This window comes from Rhodnius prolixus, unplaced genomic scaffold (assembly GCF_049639745.1).
Source record: "Rhodnius prolixus isolate KJV_2025 unplaced genomic scaffold, Rpr scaffold_12, whole genome shotgun sequence".
NCBI classification, from domain to species: Eukaryota; Metazoa; Arthropoda; class Insecta; order Hemiptera; family Reduviidae; genus Rhodnius; species Rhodnius prolixus.
Window position 1 is genome coordinate 6,047,054 of NW_027411635.1, and position 16,732 is coordinate 6,063,785.

A 16,732-nucleotide genomic window follows, 5' to 3' on the forward strand; every position below is an offset into this window, starting at 1 on the left:
CGAATAAAATTCAAGTTTCCTGCGTTTCGAGCTTTTCGTTTTAGAGATATTATTCTGAATCAAAACTTGTTTCTGCAATCGCTAAACAATGGCTTATTATACTAAATTCAGTGAAGGTAGTTCAAAGTTCAATCATTAGCGTTTGAAAGTAGTGATTCAATTTTAAATTTCAATTTTAGTGTTTAAAGTAATAAACCGCAAGAACGATTTCCCCAGTAACAATTTATTTCAAGTACGCAAAACAATAATATAGAAATACCATTTGCAAAAAATTAAAATATATCTTAGAAATTTTGTTTCCTTAATTTTTACATCTAGGTAACTAAGTTAATCCAATATTCTAAAATCTGTAACCTACTGAACTATCCATAGGTAGCCGTTTAGTTTGTACTTTGAATTTTTGAAACGATTATAGAAAAAATTATTATTGTTAATTTTTTAATATTAAATTTTATATTGTTAAATTTCTCGCTAAGCTCAAAAAGGCATTACATGAACTTAGCGTGTGAAATTTACACTTCCCTCACTTGTACAATAAATAACTATTTCTTTTCTTATTTAGTGAATCTCAAAACGTTTTTATTCTTGTGGAAACTCGAAAATTTGACACAATTGCAATACTTCCCCTTTCTAGGAGTGAGAGTTCAAGTCAATTATTGTCTTATATTGACTGTTGGAAGTTAGGAAAATGATGATCTAACCTTTGCGCTTTTTCCAGTCTCAGCTGGCAGTAGGGTAGCATATTTTCACCCGTGTTTAGAGTGTTAAATACCTGTACAAATAACATAAAAAAGTTGCAAAATTAAATATTTCACTGCAACCCCTATACATTGCCAGATCTTACTGGAAGTTTAATCGATCTTAACAATAAAGGGCTTTAGCAAAAATCTGCGTTTTTTCCTCAGAATGGTTGGTTTATTCAACTATTAAGCCTTTATAGGTAATCGTTTTCTATAACTTGAACCTATAACGAGCCAATAATTCAATGCCCTTCCGATTCCATAAGGTACCTTAGGAGGAAAAAACTTCAAATATTCCGTTTTTATATCTTCCATAACAATATACAGGGTGAACCAGTAAGTATTGTCCATAGACCTACTTTGTGTTGTACATCTAAAGTGGACATATTGGCCAACTTCATATTTTCCACTGTTCTTGAGTGACATCACTTTAAATTTTTTTTTTTCTAAAATCATTACTTTTTTTTACCAATAAAAATGTTATTACTCAGAAAGGTTTAGTCCGAATTCGATTCTGATGGCACGGTTAGAAAGACAGATAAATTTTCTAAAAATTGATACCATTTTGAAGCATAAGTTATTCTCCAAACAGCCTCAATCTTTCTCCGGATGCTGGAAAAATAAAAGTAATCGAAATTTTTAAGAAAACTCATTAGGCCCTTATGTGATCATTATCCGACCTAGGTGCTGGCACTTTTTATAAAAGTTTTTCTTGTTTAATGGGCTTTCAAACGGTATATCATTTTCCAGGATTCCTTTTATCTTCGTATGAGAAATTACGTTTTGTTTTGCAAGAAAACGTATTCACGAGCACTCAAGAGTGTTAGTTTATCAAGTTGTTTAATTCATTGAAAACTCTTTTAGATGGTCCAATAGACAATTTTAAAGTAGGCTGTCTTAAAATAAGGAAGTCAAAGGTTACAAATTGCACTAAAAAAAAAAAAATACACTCTCTCTGAAATATGTGAGAAAATGTTGGGAAATATTTCAAACAAGTGATATTTTTATAATCGAAGGTTAATTTGCTTAGTTTCAAATAGCACGTCACTAAAGAACAGAGGAAAATATGAAGTTGGCCAATACGTCATTGAACTCCACTTTAGATGTACTACACAAAGTAGGTCTATGGACAATACTTACTGGTTCACCCTGTATAGTTAGTTATACAAAGTATAAAGTTTTTATTGCTATTATTTCAGTGGTTTCATAATGGATTTCCATGCGAAGTTCAGGAACCTTAGATTTTCTCTTGCTACGAGCTTCTGAGCTTTAAGAATTCCATCACTGACCTTCACATTCCCGTGATGGATAAGGTTGTCTGTGACGAGAAAACCCTACCCTAAAACTGGCAATGTACTGAAAAAAGCTCCAGGCGTAAATGACGGACTTAAAATTTTAAAAAACTAAGAAAAAAATTTGTTACAAAGCCATTCGTAAGTAGTAGCAGTTCACAGAAGTAAAAGGTCTAAGAGCCGTAAGATCTTAGCATTGGAGTTATGAGATTGTTTCTATTGAAACGAAAAAGAAAAATATATTTTTAGTACTAGAAATTCATAATGGCGAAGGGATTAGCAATGTGGTTAGCGCATTGGATTCTCACGCGGAGATCCCGGGTTCAAATCTAGCTGCTAGCCTTTTTCTCTTCCTAGGAGCTTCTTACAGCTCACTGTTCGGTGATGGACAGTGTTGTCTGTAACGAGAGAACTCTGTCCGTGGGCCGGCAGTGCACTGAAAAAAGCTCAGATGTTGAAGTGCCTTAAATTAAAAAAAAAAAATTATATAACTTCAAAATAAAAATTTTGGATGCATCTGCAATGTTACCTGTCTTGCAGCTTGCACTATTTCCGAATCATTACACACAGTCTCCAAAGCGTGTAAAGTAAAATTGGAACGATTTTTCTCCTTTTTTAGTTTGTATTTGAAAATCATCTTTCCCTGTTCAAATTTGTAATCCATTACCTGCATGAAAGGTAACAATCATAGAGTTAATTTTAAATTTAGTTATACTTGTATTTATGTACGGGCAAAACCCATTTTTGCATAATAAAAGTCATTTATAATTTAACCAAAAGTTAAGTGGGTTTGATCAGGTGTTTCCCGGAATAGTTGGGAATAGCGGTAACAGTTTTGGGCGAAGCTAACTAACTGGTAGACCCCTAATAACTTTAAAAACGTTTTTTACTTTATTTTCTGTTTAAAAACTGACTTTGTGCTGCACTTGATAATTCTGATTGAAACATGGGTTTTTTTCCAGCCCCAAAAGTCGTGTTTAATGTACTCGTATAATATAATGTTTAATCGCATAAAAAAATCGCAAATAAAAAAATATAAACAGAAAATGAAATAATCTTTCAGAACAGCAGGACAGGAATATGGCGGAGAGGGAGCTTCTCTCAAGACTTTAAACAATGATTTATTTTACATAATTACTGACATAATATGGAATTCTGCCGCCTTGAGGCAAACAATCTTCGACAATGTCCAGGCGAGTCGAGACCAACACCATCGCAGAATTGCTGTCTTTATTCATAATGTAATTGATCATACTTGCAAGCATTGCTATACTGTCTACCTCAGAAGCACATCGACCAATTTCGTCCAAAATTATAAGTGATCTGCAATAAGTTTTTAATGTTACAGCGCCCATCTGCAACAACGCAATACAAGTTACAATGGCGTACAGAAGCACAATGCGGTGAGTGCAACAGAATAGAGTTTTCAGAAAACATAATAAAATACTTCACGAGTTTAATAACTCATTTGTAGCTAATGATTTAACTTTGCGCTGTTATATTCAATGCGGGAACATTTTGCGAAATATTCGGCTGTTAACATTTAAGAGATCTCCAATAAAAATCAATTCCTAGATTCTATTGTACGTCTGAAGAAACAGATGTAACAAAAAAAAAGTTATTCATTCTACTTAAATTGTAATGTTCACATAGACAAACTTAGCCTTATCTGCCAATTAAGATAGTTATTTCAAATTCAGACTAGGTTGCTTATAAAGGGAAAGAAATTTAGTTTAGATGTTGAGAATATTTGTAAATATTGTAACCAGAAGAAGGATACGTTATTTTATTTGCTACTTCATTGCCCACACTTTAAGGATGGTAGAAATAAGTTCATAAAAAAATGTTAATATGACAGATGATATAAACTATCAAGTTGCCAACATTCAAGACTTAGGTAATATCACCAAACTAAACAGTACCTTATTTTTTTTTTTTTTGTGCAATTTGTGACCTTTGACTTTTTTATTTTAAGACAATCTACTGTAAAAATTGGTTACTGGCCTATCTAAAAGAGTTCAATAAATTAAACAACTTGATAACTAACACTGTTGAGTGCTTGTGAACACGTTTTCTTGCAAAACAAACGTAATTTCTCATACGAAGATAAAAGGAATCCTGGAAAATGATATACCGTTTGAAAGCCCATTAAACAAGGAAACTTTTATAAAAAGTGCCAGCACCTAGGTCGTATAATGATCACATAAGAGCCTAATGAGTTTTCTTAAAAATGTCGAGTACTTTTATTTTTCCAGCATCCGGAGGATGATTGAGGCTGTTTGGAGAATAATTTATGCTTCGAAATGTTATCAATTTTTAGAAAATTTATCTGTCTTTCTAACCGAATCGAATTCGGACTAAAACTTTCTGAGTAATAACATTTTTATTGGAAAAAAGTAATGATTTTAGAAAAAAAAATTAAAGTGACGTCACTCAAGAACAGTGGAAAAGATGAAGTTGGCCAATACGTCATTGAACTCCACTTTAGATGTACTATACACAGTAGGCCTATGGACAATACTTACTGGTTCACCCTGTATACTAATTTACTAAACGATTAGCAATAAAAATTTAGAGGTATGTCAAACTTACCGCTCTGAATTCTGATAGCAGTGATGAAGATCGACTTATAATCGACTCGTATGTTTGAATTCGAACTTCAATGTGAGAGAGCAGACCTATCTTGACTCGGCTAGCTGGCACAAAGCTGCCAATGTGTACCATATAAGCTATCAGTGCCACCTGTAACTCACTCAAGTCATTTTAGTTCTACAGCTAATTCTGATTATAATCTAAATATATATCTCTTTAACAAAAACTTACAGTTTAAAATGTTAAGTATAAGGGTTGATTAAACGCCAAAAGGTACACAAATCAGCTAGTACCCAACATTTAATTCATGCTTAGCTGATATAATTTAAGTAATTTTGCTGCATTAACTTTTTCTTCACATTTTTTTAGAAATTATTAGATGTCACAGACCCTTATGCTGGCCATTTTCATCTACAAAATATTTGTTTAAGTAGCACTGTAGATTGACAGTAATATCTATTAATTTATAATAATCAAACTATTAATTACAGGCTAAAAAGAAAAACGTTATAAAAAATAATAAAAAAATATGAGGCTAAAAAATTCAAAACCTTTTTTTAAAAAATGCTTATATCAACATACATCAATGATTTTGTTTATTTTATTTATTTATTTTATTTTATTTATTTTTTTAAATCGTCGGTTTAAGTTCATTCTTCCATTAAAGGTTTTTTTTTTTTTTTTTTTTTTTTGGCGCATCGACTGCTGAGGTCATTAGCGCCCCTAATCATTTTAATCTTCTCTCATCTAAAGTAATTGTTATTTTATGTAGTAGTCAAACGTTTATAATAATAGGTAATATTTATCTGGCTTTATCGCAAATAATATAGTTTTCTTCAATTACACTCTCAATGTAGCTGTTCTTCTCACAATGTTGTATATATGTAATATAAAATAAATAAGATATGCATATTTTTAGGGCAGCTAATTATTCTTTTTTTTTCTATAAGTAAAATTAGGGAGACTAAATTAAATTACAATTTATTGAGAAATGAATAATTGTTGAATAATCTACTTGTTATTAACTGTGAGTTATTTGTGCTCACGAATATTTCGGTAAGACAAATTCAAGACTGAAATATTCTGTTAAATCCGTGATTCAAATTTAAACAGTAGCTGACTCTAACTTTGTTTTTCTCTACTTTAACATGAATGTATATGTGATTACTAAGAATAAAGGACATACTAAAGATAAATCCGAAGAATAATTTGAAATGGAGTTAAAATAAAGTACCTATTTAAAAACGAAGATATACTTACTATACATTTTATCATAATTATAACAAAATAATATTATGAATGATCTGGCCAGCATAAGGGTCTGTGACATCTAATAATTTCTAAAAAAATGTGAAGAAAAAGTTAATGCAGCAAAATTACTTAAATTATATCAGCTAAGCATGAATGAAATGTTGGGTACTAGCTGATTTGTGTACCTTTTGGCGTTTAATCAACCCTTATACTTAACATTTTAAACTGTAAGTTTTTGTTAAAGAGATTTTTGTACCTTTTGGATAGATTTTCATTTTTGTCTATTTTATAAAATTACTTATCTGCTTCACAGATTTTTTTAAAATTTAGAATAAGCAATTCTATCATTATAACCTGATAAGGTGTTAAGTCGGAACCATAACTACCATTGGAGAGATCTTTTTAAAGAATGATTATAGTTGCCATCCTCAATAACAATTTTTTTGAGAAAACGTTTTGAATAAAATAGGAAGGTATTTGTACGTAAAAAGCAAAATTAAACTGCGATTTCAGTACTTCCTCTTAAGAGAAGTAAGAAAAATAAACTGCGATTACAGTACTTCTCCCTAAAAGGCAAAGATTTTGAATCGAACGACAATTCATTAATGTAAATAGGTTCACTCATTGATAATTTTAACGATTGCAGTACTTCCTCTTAGTAGATGCAAGAGCTTGATGGTCCTTCACAGCCAAGTAGAGGAGCTTTAACAACTTATTCGAGCTGAATTTTATCAAAATCGGACTAAGCGTTATAGAAATATTGGTAATAATAGTTTTAGAAAGAGCCTTACTTGGGTGGGGCAAACTCCCCTCCTTATGAGGCACAGCGTTCAGACTTTTAAAGTGCAAATCTGTACAAAATTTCGATTCGAATGACACTTCATTCATGACAATCGGTTCTCGTGTCGATAATTTGAAACGATTGCTATACTTTCCCTTAACAAGTGTAAGAGCTGATCGCCGCTTTAATGTTACGTAGAGGAGCCCTAACTCTATCATCCTACCAAATTATTTCAAAATCGGGCTAAGATTTACAGAGTAATTAGTAATAATAATTTTGGATGGGGCCTTACATAAAGGGGGCTAACTCCTCTCCTATTCGATGTACAGCGTCGAGACCCCCAAAAGGCACATCTACATAAAATTCCGAATCGAATGACACCTTATTCATGAAAATCGGTTCGCGCGTTTAGGCGCTACGCAGTTTACAAAAAAGGTAACAACAACAACAAGAAGAAGAAGAACAAGAACAACAATTTTTGAAAATGTAGTTTTTGTGCATTTTTCGCATCGTTTTTCTCGAAAACTAATTAATCTATGTTATTACGAAAAAATTACAGTTATAAAGGAGGATTTGCCCTATATTATAAAGAAAATTTGGGAATTTTATCTTTTATAGAAAAAGAGAAAAAAATTGTCAAAGTTGGGTGTTTTTCAACATTACGCTTTTTCGTGCAGTTTTTGACGATCAACCCTTATACAACTGTCCTACCGGACAGTTTTAATTTTAATTTATTTGGAAAAAGAACCCGTGCTTTAATAGCAAACGAAGTTTTCAACTGGAAAGAAAGTTTGTACATAAAATGTTGATAAGTTTTTTAACTTTTACAAATATTTACTTAAGAACCAACATTGCATTGAATTTGGCTGCATTGAAAGCATTTTTTTGACAATACAATTACTAACTATAAGGAGCAGTGTTTGGGATTTAATCTTTGAAAGCATTTCTTCTCCTTCTTTTTATAAATAACTTTTACACTCAGTCTGATTGAGTTATCTTACTGAAATCTTAATGTTGGATAGTATAGATTATCTTAATGTTGGATAGTATAGATTATCTTAATGTTGGATAGTATAGATTATCTTAATGTTGGATAGTATAGATTATCTTAATGTTGGATAGTATAGATTATGTAAGCGTCAGTCGTAATAAACTATTTTGTCTGTATTTCATTCATTTTTAAAGATAGATTCACCTGTTTGGTGCAGAAAATCTGTCTTTCAGTTAGAACTTCTTTTCTTTTTCGAAGAATGCACAGGCCCACGACTACTTTAGTCCTAAGGCTATAATGGCGGATAAAATCAACGATATTATCTAATACAGCGGACCCAACTGCATTACACTTTATTGTGTTATGCAATATTTTGGAGGATCGCCCCTTACAATATAAAAATAATTAATTATATTGAATAACTAGGGACTTCTCTAAAGATTTTCCGTGATGTCTATTTTACACTTCGTTGGAGAAAGGTGTAATAAATGAAAATTCTATTTAAAATCAAATAAACATAAGCGGATTTATATCCCTTATAAATATTGCTAATAGTAGTTACAGCTGGACTCCCGATTATTTCAAATGTGGTAATATGACTTCAAAGTTTTCTTAATAAACATTAAATAAAATCTAAGACCTAGACCTAGACTAGAGACCGGGATTCGAACCCACTAACCACATTACATATTAGCTTTGCAGGTATCGCCTCTAACCGCTTGGCTACTGTGGCGCCTGACATTTCTTTTATATTTAGTTTATTTAACTGTAAAAATAATTTTTAATCCTTAAAAAATAATAATGCACGTAGAAAATAAATAAAAGAATGATATGGTTTGTTTGAACAATAGCCTTTGCTGAAGTCAACCAAGATTGGACTCTTGATGAGGAATATCATTAATAAAAATTTAAACCTGAGTAACCATGAAACCTATTTCTAACCTGTTTTAAATAAAGACTTTTGCCACTTGCAACTGGGCCATGAATGATATTCAGGTTTTGGCCAGGCATTGACGCGAGCGACGTATCGTTTGGAATGTAGGACTGTAGGTAGCAGCTAAGTATAGGATGTCTGCCTTCGGAAATCTCCAGCACATTTTCATCGACCAGCTCGGGCTTCACATAATTCTGTTCTCTTGCTAGCATCCCGAGAGCGAAAACGCTGTAAAATAAACGTGCATTTTCATTTGGAAAAGAAATCTTGTCGGTTTCTATGGAAGTAATTTGACTGAAATATTGCATTTTTAATAGAACTCTATCCAAAAATGATGGCCTCTGAGAATGGAAATTCCAAATTAAACTTACCAATCTAAATCAATGATTGCGTTAATCAAAGAAATTACACAGTGAATATGCATGCGAATGTAATTCCATAAAGAATGAATAATCTTGCTCTCCTCGTTAATAATATCGGTAAGAGGGTCGCCGTATAAATCATCCAACACTGGAAATGATAAACGTTATTTTACTCCACTTTTCTAAATTGTTTATACAAGATTGGTGTCACGTTTGACCGCAGAAGCTTGTATATCAAACCTTGTTGTTTTTTTTTTCAATAAAATCTTTCAAGCTTAGAGAAAAAAAGTAAAAATTAGTTCTTTTCAAATCCAACAAAAAATAGTTCGACTGTAAGAGAAAGAATAAGTTCATTGGTTAGCTTACTGGATTCAACGCGGAGATCCTGAATTCGAATCCAGCTGGCTACCTTAGATTTTCCCGTTCTAGCTTCCTACAGTTCACTGCCCGGTGATAGACAGTGTTGTCTGTAACGAGAGAACACTGTCCGGAGGCCGGCAGTGCATTGAAAAAAAAAGTTCCGGGCGCCAATAACCTTAGATTTTGATGAGCCGCCCTAAATTAAATGACAAAAAGGCACCATCTATTCTCGGAGTTCTGCAATCACTCAGCTAATTCTTTCCCTTACACTTTCGTGTTCACTTTATAATTGCAATGTCTGCATTATTAGCGAAGCATGCATTTACTATGCTACTTACTTGAGCATCTCCATGACTTGTAGTAAGCCACTCTGTTGGAGCAGAACTGTAACAGACATCCAAGTAATATTAATTTTGCACAATTATAAAACTGATTATGGTGAAGAAGAAAAATAAGCAAGACCGATACAGAGTATGGACTGAGAATAGTTTCAGAAGTTAGGTTAGCTTAGGTTAGGTTAGGTTAGCTTAGGTTAGGTTAGCTTAGGTTAGGTTAGGTTTGCTTAGGTTAGGTTAGCTTAGCTTAGGTTAGGTTTGCTTAGCTTAGGTTTGCTTAGGTTAGGTTAGCTTAGGTTATTTAAAAAGTAAATAATATGCAGATTTGCTAATTTACAACTTATGGATGTATACACTGCCTTTAGGTGGTTTACGGCTCGGACTGAAATTGTTGCCTAAACCCTGTATGCTGTTATGTGGATACTGTATTAATTATATATATTTTGTTTACCTTAAGTTGTAAAGACGGCAACAATAAGTCTGCATTCGTGAGATTTTCTGCCCAAAAGGGTATCACAAGTAAGAAACCCATTTCTGGTACATAGATTAGGTGAATTTTGTTGATAAATTCCGGAACACTATCAAACTCGTATGGTGTGACTTTATTTAAAACACCTTGCACTTTAGAGTAACGTTCTTTTGCTAAAAAATAGAAATAATAATACAAATATTAGTATTTGGTTGTAATAAAACAAGTCACTGAAAGTACTTAAGATCATTTAGTAAACAGAATTTATGAGCATTTCTCTTCTGCAATTACTGGAAGTACTAACTAACAATTTCCATCTAAAACAAACCATCTCTGAAAATATTTCCAAATAAAAATGATATTTCTAAATTTCAAAATAAAAAAAAACTTGCAGAAAAAAAAAATTAAGGAGCCGTTTGCGACATCTTGAAAGATGGAAGAGAATTATGTAACCTTGAAGTTATGTCAAGGTTGCAGTATGAGATATTGACTGACTCTCCGACCAGACGAGATCATATCGCTATGAAGATTAGTGTAAGAAGTTTAAGAAGCCTTTTAGAGTTTAAGTTTAGAGTTTAAGTTTAGAGTTTAAGTTTAGAGTTTAAGTTTAGAGTTTAAGTTTAGAGTTTAAGTTTAGAGTTTAAGTTTAGAGTTTAAGTTTAGAGTTTAAGTTTAGAGTTTAAGTTTAGAGTTTAAGTGTAGAGTTTAAGTGTAGAGTTTAAGTGTAGAGTTTAAGTGTAGAGTTTAAGTTTAGAGTTTAAGTTTAGAGTTTAAGTTAGAGTTTAAGTTTAGAGTTTAAGTTTAAGAAGAAGTTGAGAAGCCTTGTGATACAGGAAGGATGTACCAATAAAGTCATTCAGAGGTTGGTGCAATATGCGTTTAAAGAACCAAAACCCACCTCGTGCGTCATAATAATAATAAAGATTAATTAGCTACCTCGATCTAGCGGCGAATGAAAGCCTTCTCGTGCAATGAACACATTGAATTTCTCCATTTTCTCGAGGTCCAGTATGTTGATTATATGATTAGCCATATAGTACATCTCCGGAGTCAGCATGTCCCCAATCTGTGTATAGAACAATCCATATAGTATTAAGTAATACATAATTTTCTTACAAGAATTCGAGTTCGTAGTAGTAGGGAATTGGGCAAACTGACACATCTAAAATACAAAATGGAGGCAACATTAACATGAGTTTTAATTCATATTAGTCAAACTATAAGTTTTTTTATACCTCTTTGAACATTTCAATAGTAGGATAACGTCTACATTGTTCAGCGAATATTAATCCAAAGTAAATGGTCTGAAAGTATAAACACATTTTTGATTAATCTTAATATACACTTTTATTAATTTATAGACAAGTGTTTGATCACTAAAATAACTGTAAAAATGTATAGAGATTTGCTTAGTTTGTAGTTTCCTTTATTTTGATTCCAATCTAAGGTGGAACAAAATCACCTGGAGATTTCTCAGTGCATTGCCGGTCTCTTGACCGTGTTCTTTCGCTACAGACGACATCGTCCATCAAAAAATATTGAAGTGTACAGGTTTCGAGGAAGAGAACACCTAAGAGGGTTGCACGCCAGGAAAAATCAGCATTTACTCTCTTTCTTATACCTTAATTTAGAGAAAGTGATGCGATTGTGACAAAGATTCGTTTTCAAATTTCCACTTGGGATTATGTAGAAAAAAGTTAACTCAAAATGTAAAATCGCAGAAACTTCATATTTGATATTTAATTGAGGTTCCTGTTTTCGGTCTCAATAATAAGCGTTGGTAAGTTATTAGAGTTTTTCTTTTTTTAGTATTCTTTAAAGTAATCAACTAAGGTACTGAACTGAACTACTTTTTATTGCGAATTTGTAAGTTTCAATAAGATTTAAGCAAGTAAATTGCAACAAGCGAAACTAGGTTCAGTGTTCGCACCAGATTTTGATTCATTTCAAGATGCGTTGAGGTTTTGTTTACTCTATGTAATTAATTTACATGCATTCATTTGTATTTTTTAAAGTTACTTACTTCATATATGGTAATCCAAGGTTTAGTTTTTGCAGTCGGCCCTGCCAAGTACTTGGATAGTGCCTGGAAATAAATATTGCTTTAACTTATGTTTTGCGTAACAACGTAAATGTCAACTTCGAAAAAATGAATGAATGCAAACGAATTCATAAATACTCATTGCCACCGCATAATTTTCTTACAAGAATTCGAGTTCATAGTAGAAGGGAATTGGGCAAACTGGCACATCTAAAATACAAAATGGAGGCAATCTCATTTGTCATTTGTCATCTATCAGCGTCTAGGCCACACCTATTATTCACACCACAATCTCATTAAGTAATCAGCGTATTCGATGAATCTATGGCTACTCCATCATTACTTCTTTCCACTAAGCAACAAAAGAACTCTATAACTAACGATAATTCTTTAAGCAATGTTAATTTCTTCAAAACCACCGCCTTAGATACCATAATTGTCCCAGTTCCTAATCGTCTGTCCGGCTATTCTTCATTGAGGTTGCGTAGTGGTTATTTTTTTGACGGGGTAGGGTTACTGGCCCTAAGGTCAACCCCCAACCTGGAGGACCAGAATTTTCTGTAGAAGTTTACTCCCTTAGCCTTTGAAAACGTTCTAACCCACAAGGCAGTGGGGGATATGGAGTAGAAAGGATAAAGGAAACGGGATAATAAAGCTTCTGAAAATACACAGGATAAGGTGTAGGGTCAGCGGACAGCTGCTCCTTTAGTCATCTCTTACGACAAGCGGTAGATACTGTGGCCCTATTCTACTAACCCCAGAACCACAGGTCTGTAACATTTCACTAAAGTTCGTTCATAATATGGCGTAACGTATCAAAGATTACTGCATATTAATAACAAACATATTGAGCCAAAGGCGTTTCAATCATCTGAAAGGGTTATCTGGAATAATGCGATAAGTGTATTGCGAATTAAAGAAATGGGAATGCAGTGATTAAATGGTATTTGTTCTAAACTGGATCTGGCGACAAGGCCTTTGGATTGTAATGGTTGTAATCTTTAGAGGTTGGAACAGTTAATTAAACCCTACAGCTTAATTTCGTAAGACCTGGATAGGTTTCAAAATGGAAGTACATTTTATCGTTTGTTGCTTAATGTATAAGTTGTCAAGAAGCCTTGTCAATAGCCATCAGCGTTTGTTTAGTTCAATTCTTTTCAGTCAGTCGTATGGTGGTCTACTGTAATTACTAGTAAATGAACAGCTGTAGGTAGCGGTCGACATTTGCAATTTATATGATGAGCCTCCATAACATTCAAGCCTCTAAGCTTTAGTATTAGAACTTGAGACATTGTCACGAAAAAAATTAGTATGAGATTACGACAATATGATTAAAAAATAAATTACCTCCGCAGAACACAGATGAGCCAAGAAGGATTTCAACTGTCGCAGAAAACCATTATTCCCATCTTTGACGCAGAAGTTGACTACCTCATGACGTTTTTTGATTATGGCGATGTCATTCACCGGTTTGGACATGAAAGCCCTGTTAAGATACAGTAAAGATTCAGCAAAACGATTTGCATTATCTGTAATTTAAATTGCTAGGATATTCTGGCCTTATTTTTTAGCAGCTATTAATTACCGGAACCAAATCTTTTGGCTACGTTTCCAATACCGTCCAGTTAACCTCTTTGTTATGTCATTCTTATTCTTCCTGACCAAATGGCCCTCTACTTAGCACACAATCTAACAGAACTTATAACAGTTTCATCTCTTTAAATCTCACTTTTGTTTTACAGAATTTTCTCGCGCTCTCAGGCGCAAAAAATATTTTTAATATCAAACTACTTTTCTCTGACTCTATCAGTAATAAAAGATACTTTAATAGTAATATTTCACCTCAAATATCAATTTTGAGATATTCTCAGTTCTAAAAAGTGGTATCTAGATAAAATTAATATGTGAGTGTTTTTGTTTGTGTCTATAAGTCAACCCTAACTAAAAACAAAAACAAAAAAATACACCAAATTTTATATAATTAGTTGATAAACAACATTTATTCGAAGCATTTTTTCAGGCACTTCTGGTAGAGGGAATGATTATGCTTCCCTTTGAATTGACATTTTTTATGTACAGTTTTTCATAACTACTATTTATAATTTTTTAAAGAATTAAATATAAAACTAAATTCCTAAATTTGAAGAGAAAATCTAATATTACCTAATATTGTTACATTACTGTATTAATTGTATAGTATTTTGAGATATTCTCAGAAACGACACCTAAGATATTAGTTAAACCTCGTAACAGACATATACAGGGTGTCCCAAGCTATATGGATAACGACTTTTTCTCGGAAACTAAGATAGCTAGAAAGAAACTAAAAAATACGTGTTCCCTTAGTTTTTTTTTAGGAATCCAAATTTACTTTGTAATTTTTTTTCGGTGCTTCCAGAAGCGAGATACAGGCACCAACTTCATTTTTTCAAATGGGAAGGTGCAGTTTTTATTTCAGAAATAGATTCCTCTATTTTTTTAAAGAAAAATTTACTTGAACGGTTTTTTTCTGTGAGCGATATTTTAGAAGTTATGAATGAAAACATGATTCTTATAAGAAATGTCAAAATGATAATATTATAACGGTTTTTTGATTGAATAAGAAGAAAAGTACTATTTTATTATAAATTTTACTCCTCATTAATATTACAGATCATGCTCGAACTGGCCTCCACCATTAGAGATGCATAGACATGCTCTTTCTTGCCAATCGTCCCTTACTGCCAAAGAAATAGATTCGGCTTTAACCGAGTTACAGGCATCTATTATTCTCTGCTTTAGTTCATCTACAGATGCAATCCCGGCTTGATTCTGATACACCTAGATTTAGAAATGCTTCTAGGTAAGCAGAAATAAGGAAAGAAAGAAAAAAGTTATGAATAATCACCTTGTTTTTCAGGTATCCTCAAAGGAAATAGTCCATAGGTGTCAAATCCGGTGAACGAGGTGGCCACTGAATCGCCCCCCGAGTTGATATAACACGCCAATCAAATAGCCTGTCGAGATATCTCTTTAAATGCCTGATGGTGTTATATCGACACGAGGGATATTCAGTGGCCACCTCGTTCACCGGATTTGACACCTATGGACTATTTCCTCTGGGGATACCTGAAAAACAAGGTGATTATTCATAACTTTTTTCTTTCTTTCCTTATTTCTGCTTACCTAAAAGCATTTCTAAATCTAGGTGTATCAGAATCAAGCCGGGATTGCATCTGTAGATGAACTAAAGCAGAGAATAAAAGATGCCTGTAACTCGGTTAAAGCCGAATCTATTTCTTTGGGCAATTGGCAGGAAAGCGCATGTCTATGCATCTCTAATGGTGGAGGCCATTTCGAACATGATCTGTAATATTAATGAGGAGTAAAATTTATAATAAAATAGTACTTTTCTTCTTATTCAATCAAAAAACCGTTATAATATTATCATTTTGACATTTCTTATAAGAATCATGTTTTCATTCATAACTTCTAAAATATCGCTCACAGAAAAAAACCGTTCAAGTAAATTTTTCTTTAAAAAAATAGAGGAATCTATTTCTGAAATAAAAACTGCACCTTCCCATTTGAAAAAATGAAGTTGGTGCCTGTATCTCGCTTCTGGAAGCACCGAAAAAAAATTACAAAGTAAATTTGGATTCCTAAAAAAAAACTAAGGGAACACGTATTTTTTAGTTTCTTTCTAGCTATCTTAGTTTCCGAGAAAAAGTCGTTATCCATATAGCTTGGGACACCCTGTATAAATTTACAGCAATTGTTTGTTTCTCGGAAAGTAAAATTAAAAGTAAGTCTGGAAGAGAGAGGGGATTGCTGTAAAAGATCATGACCTTCCCTACCTTATATGTTCTGTTAACGAGGATTAAATTAATGTTTATAATAAAATAAAGTTTGAAGAACATTCCTGAACTTCAAATACCACTCTACTTAAAGGATTGTTCATTTCCTCGAAAATATTTCTTAGATTTCTCCGTATATACATTCACATATGCACAGATTTTTACTTTATATCATTTTTCTCTATGGTCGAAATGGCGAACGTGCATTTTATATAGTCGTGATTTAATTCAATTCTGGACATCAATCTTCTCATCATATATTTAGTTAGGACGTAATAACTATTATTATTGTAAACAATGATTCTTTTATTGATCTCTTACGAAATATTATATGAAAAATAAGAATTGTAAATTTTAAAAAAATCGATTATTAAACAAGAATAAGAATCAAATTATACTTTCGATTACTTGTGATGGGCTAGTGAACAAAAATCAGCTGTTATTTTTTCTTGCAAATGATGTTTAAATAGTATTATTGCTTTAAATTTCTCTGGACGTCTAGCTATTAGTATTTGCAGGACGTTCAGTAACAGCAACAGTTGTTGGAGTTGGTGAATTATACGGAATAACAGCATTTATAAATCTAAAAACTTGATTTTTTCCTATTGATTATAATTAATATTTATATAAAATTATGATCACATTTTATTAAATATACAAAGGCGTTTATTTGCAACCATTCATAATGTAATTCAATCAACGTGCATGGACTAATTTTATACAAGTTGTTCACCGTCAGGAAATAATG

At 32.5% G+C, this 16,732-nt stretch overlaps 1 protein-coding gene across 13 annotated transcripts in view; it reads right to left on the bottom strand.

Annotated features, from left to right (window-relative positions):
* The window catches only part of LOC141461706 (mutS protein homolog 5-like), an 85,502-nt gene that overhangs the window by 11,904 nt on the left and 56,866 nt on the right, over positions 1–16,732 (bottom strand). For 10 of the 13 annotated variants that reach the window (XM_074142964.1, XM_074142965.1, XM_074142966.1 and 7 more), the window contains 12 exons: positions 13,496–13,634; positions 12,131–12,193; positions 11,343–11,411; positions 11,044–11,173; positions 10,090–10,280; positions 9,642–9,687; positions 8,953–9,091; positions 8,590–8,809; positions 4,625–4,774; positions 3,175–3,387; positions 2,562–2,699; positions 702–772 (listed from right to left, as the gene is read on the bottom strand). In XM_074142964.1, the coding sequence (XP_073999065.1) occupies positions 702–772; positions 2,562–2,699; positions 3,175–3,387; positions 4,625–4,774; positions 8,590–8,809; positions 8,953–9,091; positions 9,642–9,687; positions 10,090–10,280; positions 11,044–11,173; positions 11,343–11,411; positions 12,131–12,193; positions 13,496–13,634 (1,569 nt within the window). The other 3 variants (XM_074142970.1, XM_074142971.1, XM_074142972.1) reach the window with 3 other exon arrangements.